At 42.9% G+C, this 5,786-nt stretch overlaps 1 protein-coding gene across 1 annotated transcript; it reads left to right on the forward strand.

Annotated features, from left to right (window-relative positions):
- The first annotated feature begins 2,360 nt into the window (after positions 1-2,360).
- Positions 2,361-3,915, forward strand: LOC117324861 (golgin subfamily A member 6-like protein 6). The gene is made up of 2 exons (XM_033880689.1): positions 2,361-2,530; positions 2,853-3,915. The coding sequence occupies exons 1-2, from the start codon at positions 2,361-2,363 to the stop codon at positions 3,913-3,915; spliced, it is 1,233 nt and encodes a 410-aa protein (XP_033736580.1).
- The last annotated feature ends 1,871 nt before the right edge of the window (positions 3,916-5,786 follow it).

Below are 5,786 nucleotides of genomic sequence, written 5' to 3' on the forward strand. Positions count from 1 at the left end.
TCTCTGTGTGGAGTGTTATAAGAGTACAGACAGTAGGGTCTCTGTGTGGAGTGTTATAAGAGTACAGACAGTAGGATATCTGTGTGGAGTGTTATAAGAGTACAGACAGTAGGATCTCTGTGTGGAGTGTTATAAGAGTACAGACAGTAGGATATCTGTGTGGAGTGTTATAAGAGTACAGACAGTAGTGTCTCTATGTGGAGTGTTATAAGAGTACAGACAGTAGGGTCTCTCTATGGAGTGTTATAAGAGTACAGACAGTAGTGTCTCTATGTGGAGTGTTATAAGAGTACAGACAGTAGGGTCTCTGTGTGGAGTGTTATAAGAGTACAGACAGTAGGATCTCTGTGTGGAGTGTTATAAGAGTACAGACAGTAGGGTCTCTGTGTGGAGTGTTATAAGAGTACAGACAGTAGGATCTCTGTGTGGAGTGTTATAAGAGTACAGACAGTAGGGTCTCTGTGTGGAGTGTTATAAGAGTACAGACAGTAGGGTCTCTGTGTGGAGTGTTATAAGAGTACAGACAGTAGGATATCTGTGTGGAGTGTTATAAGAGTACAGACAGTAGGATATCTGTGTGGAGTGTTATAAGAGTACAGACATTAGGATCTCTGTATGGAGTGTTATAAGAGTACAGACAGTAGGATATCTGTGTGGAGTGTTATAAGAGTACAGACAGTAGGGTCTCTGTGTGGAGTGTTATAAGAGTACAGACAGTAGGGTCTCTGTGTGGAGTGTTATAAGAGTACAGACAGTAGGATCTCTGTGTGGAGTGTTATAAGAGTACAGACAGTAGGATCTCTGTGTGGAGTGTTATAAGAGTACAGATAGTAGGATATCTGTGTGGAGTGTTATAAGAGTACAGACAGTAGGATATCTGTGTGGAGTGTTATAAGAGTACAGACAGTAGGATCTCTGTGTGGAGTGTTATAAGAGTACAGACAGTCATATCTCTGTGTGGAGTGTTATTAAGAGTACAGACAGTAGGGTCTCTGTGTGGAGTGTTATAAGAGTACAGACAGTAGGATCTCTGTGTGGAGTGTTATAAGAGTACAGACAGTAGGGTCTCTGTGTGGAGTGTTATAAGAGTACAGACAGTAGGATCTCTGTGTGGAGTGTTATAAGAGTACAGACAGTAGGGTCTCCTGTGTGGAGTGTTATAAGAGTACAGACAGTAGGATCTCTGTGTGGAGTGTTATAAGAGTACAGACAGTAGGGTCTCTGTGTGGAGTGTTATAAGAGTACAGACAGTAGGATCTCTGTGTGGAGTGTTATAAGAGTACAGACAGTAGGGTCTCTGTGTGGAGTGTTATAAGAGTACAGACAGTAGGATCTCTGTGTGGAGTGTTATAAGAGTACAGACAGTAGGGATCTCTGTGTGGAGTGTTATAAGAGTACAGACAGTAGGATCTCTGTGTGGAGTGTTATAAGAGTACAGACAGTAGGGTCTCTGTGTGAGTGTTATAAGAGTACAGACAGTAGGGTCTCTGTGTGGAGTGTTATAAGAGTACAGACAGTAGGGTCTCTGTGTGGAGTGTTATAAGAGTACAGACAGTAGGGTCTCTGTATGGAGTGTTATAAGAGTACAGACAGTAGGATCTCTGTGTGGAGTGTTATAAGAGTACAGACAGTAGGGTGTCTGTGTGGAGTGTTATAAGAGTACAGATAGTAGGATATCTGTGTGGAGTGTTATAAGAGTACAGACAGTAGGATATCTGTGTGGAGTGTTATAAGAGTACAGACAGTAGGGTCTCTGTGTGGAGTGTTATAAGAGTACAGACAGTAGGATCTCTGTGTGGAGTGTTATAAGAGTACAGACAGTAGGGTGTCTGTGTGGAGTGTTATAAGAGTATAGACAGTAGGATCTCTGTGTGGAGTGTTATAAGAGTACAGACAGTAGGATCTCTGTGTGGAGTGTTATAAGAGTACAGACAGGAGGGTCCCTGTGTGGAGTGTTATAAGAGTACAGACAGTAGGATATCTGTGTGGAGTGTTATAAGAGTACATACAGTAGGATCTCTGTGTGGAGTGTTATAAGAGTACAGACAGTAGGATCTCTGTGTGGAGTGTTATAAGAGTACAGACATTAAGATCTCTGTATGGAGTGTTATAAGAGTACAGACAGTAGGATCTCTGTGTTGAGTGTTATAAGAGTACAGACAGTAGGGTCTCTGTGTGGAATGTTATAAGAGTACAGACAGTATGGTCTCTGTGTGGAGTGTTATAAGAGTATAGACAGTAGGGTCTCTGTGTGGAGTGTTATAAGAGTACAGACAGTAGGATGTCCGTGTTGAGTGTTATTAGAGTACATATGGTCAGATCTCTAATGATAAGGACACATACCGCTGATACTTACAATCATGCTGGTGCGATATATCCTGCTCGTTGTTTGGCTTGCCTTCGTGTCTTCAGACGAGGATAAACTGGGAACTGTACATGACGCCGATGATAGATATGGAGACTTGGACTTCGATTCCCTTCCCGAGAGAGTTAAGGAAATCCTACGTTCAAGCAGAGCTACCGATAATGGGTAAGTGTTTAAAATTTCCAGTTTCAAATTTGAACTGATTATTTTTTTGCTTCTTAATCACCCACCTTGTATAGGAAGTATCAAGCAGGACACTTATATGTGCACTCGTAGGTGCTTTCGTGCTTGCTCTCGTGCTTGCTCTCGTGGGGCCTTCCATTATAAGCTTGTATATACGATATGACCCCATAGACAGAAAGACAACAGGTAATACCGACAACGAAACTGTAATTCTAACTCAATATCGATACAATGAGGACAAAATACGAACGAAAATAGATTTGTTTGTTTGACTCCGGAAACAGTACCCGGAGAATCACACCAGGTGTTGGAGACTCCTGGAACAGTACCAGGAGAATGAGACCGGGTGTTGGAGACTCCTGGAACAGTACCCGGAGAATCAGACCAGGTGTTGGAGACTCCTGGAACAGTACCCGGAGAATCAGACCAGGTGTTGGAGACTCCTGGAACAGTACCAGGAGAATCAGACCAGGTGTTGTAGACTCCTGGAACAGTACCAGGAGAATCAGACCAGGTGTTGGAGACTCCTGAAACAATACCAGGAGAATCAGACCAGGTGTTGGAGACTCCTGGAACAGTACCAGGAGAATGAGACCAGGTGTTGCAGACTCCTGGAACAGTACCAGGAGAATGAGACCAGATGTTGGAGACTCCTGAAACAATACCAGGAGAATCAGACCAGGTGTTGGAGACTCCTGGAACAGTACCAGGAGAATGAGACCAGGTGTTGGAGACTACTGGAACAGTACCAGGAGAATCACACCAGGTGTTGGAGACTCCTGGAACAGTACCAGGAGAATGAGACCAGGTGTTGTAGACTCCTGGAACAGTACCCGGAGAATCAGACCAGGTGTTGGAGACTCCTGGAACAGTACCAGGAGAATGAGACCGGGTGTTGGAGACTCCTGGAACAGTACCAGGAGAATCACACCAGGTGTTGGAGATTCCAGGAACAGTACCAGGAGAATCAGACCAGGTGTTGGAGACTCCTGGAACAGTACCAGGAGAATCAGACCAGGTGTTGGAGACTCCTGGAGCAGTACCAGGATAGTCAGACCAGGTGTTGGAGATTCCAGGAACAGTACCAGGAGAATCAGACCAGGTGTTGGAGACTCCTGAAACAATACCAGGAGAATCAGACCAGGTGTTGGAGACTCCTGGAACAGTACCAGGAGAATCAGACAGGGTGTTGGAGTTTCCTGGAACAGTACCAGGAGAATCAGACCGGGTGTTGGAGACTCCTGGAACCCTACCAGGATAGTCAGACCAGGTGTTGGAGACTCCTGGAACAGTACCAGGAGAATGAGACCAGGTGTTGGAGACTCCTGGAACAGTACCAGGTGCTTCATCAACCACACCCGTCATAGAATATAGGTCAAATCCGGGTAACGTCACATTGTCAAAATAAGAACTAACATGGTGACAAGGCAAGGACTAAGATATATCAACAAACACTGACTAAGTCTGACTTCATATTAAAATAAATAGAATATTTTCTGAGATCATGATGACAACCACAAAGCTTCCCTATTGTCTTCAACAACCTGTGTCTCGCCATGCCTGGTGTTTTCAGTTTTTCGGTCAGTAAACAACGTCTATCACACAAATCATCGAATAAATAGGGACATGTCAATACAGTCGGTTGGAGAAGCGTATATACATCATGACAGCATGAAAATCTACTCCTGATGAGATATTGGTGGTTATTGGTAAAGATTAAAGGTCACGAACAAGACTGTATGGTATTCGTTATCATGGTGTCAGATCAATGTTAGCTGTAACACGGCTGTGTGGTGTTCGTTATCATGGTGTCAGATCTATGTTAGCTGTAACATGACTATATGGTGTTCGTTATCATGGTGTCAGATCTATGTTAACTGTAACACGACTGTATGCTGTTCGTTATAATAGTGTCAGATCTATGTTAGCTGTAACACGACTGTATGGTGTTCGTTATCATGGTGTCAGATCTATGTTAGCTGTAACACGACTGTATGGTGTTCGTTATCATGGTGTCAGATCTATGTTAGCTATAACGCGACTGTATGCTGTTCGTTATAATAGTGTCAGATCTATGTTAGCTGTAACACGACTGTATGGTGTTCGTTATCATGTGTCAGATCTATGTTAGCTGTAACACGGCTGTATGGTGTTCGTTATCATTGTGTCAGATCTATGTTAGCTGTAACACGACTGTATGGTGTTCGTTATCATGGTGTCAGATCTATGTTAGCTGTAACACGACTGTATGGTGTTCGTTATCATAGTGTCAGATCTATGTTAGCTGTAACACGACTGTATGGTGTTCGTTATTATAGTGCCAGATCTATGTTAGATGTAACACGACTGTATGCTGTTCGTTATCACGGTGTCAGATCTATGTTAGCTGTAACACGGCTGTATGGTGTTCGTTATCATGGTGTCAGATCTATGTTAGCTGTAACACGACTGTATGGTGTTCGTTATCATGGTGTCAGATCTATGTTAGCTGTAACACGACTGTATGGTGATCGTTATCATTGTGTCAGATCTATGTTAGCTGTAACACGACTGTATGGTGTTCGTTATCATGGTGTCAGATCTATGTTAGCTGTAACACGGCTGTATGGTGTTCGTTATCATTGTGTCAGATCTATGTTAGCTATAACGCGACTGTATGGTGTTCGTTATATAGTGTCAGATCTATGTTAGCTGTAACACGACTGTATGGTGTTCGTTATCATGATGTCAGATCTATGTTAGCTGTAACACGACTGTATGGTGTTCGTTATCATGGTGTCAGATCTATGTTAGCTGTAACATGGTGTTCGTTATAATGGTGTCAGACCTATGTTGGCTGTAACACGACTGTATGGTGTTCGTTATCGTGGTGTCAGATCTATGTTAGTTGTAACACGGCTGTATGGTGTTCGTTATCATTGTGTCAGATCTATGTTAGCTGTAACACGACTGTATGGTGTTCGTTATCATGGTGTCAGATCAATGTTAGCTGGAACACGACTGTATGGTGTTCGTTATCATGGTGTCAGATCTATGTTAGTTGTAACACGGCTGTATGGTGTTCGTTATCATGGTGTCAGATCTATGTTAGCTGGAACATATGGTGTTCCTATTGTATTTCTCACACCGGCTCTTTACTTCTTGTTATTGCTATTTTGCTTCTTCCCGATTCTCTTTTCCTTGGTCCTTGTTCTGTTTTTCGACATATTTTGTATATATTCGATATTTTACTTTCCAT

This window comes from Pecten maximus, chromosome 4, assembly GCF_902652985.1.
Source record: "Pecten maximus chromosome 4, xPecMax1.1, whole genome shotgun sequence".
NCBI classification, from domain to species: domain Eukaryota; kingdom Metazoa; phylum Mollusca; class Bivalvia; order Pectinida; family Pectinidae; genus Pecten; species Pecten maximus.

Coding starts and splice junctions, on each gene's coding strand:
- LOC117324861 (XM_033880689.1), top strand. CDS start 2,361: ATGCTGGTGCGATATATCCTGCTCGTTGTTTGGCTTGCCTTCGTGTCT. Junction 2,531..2,852: donor AGCAGAGCTACCGATAATGG/GTAAGTGTTTAA, acceptor GAATCACACCAG/GTGTTGGAGACTCCTGGAAC.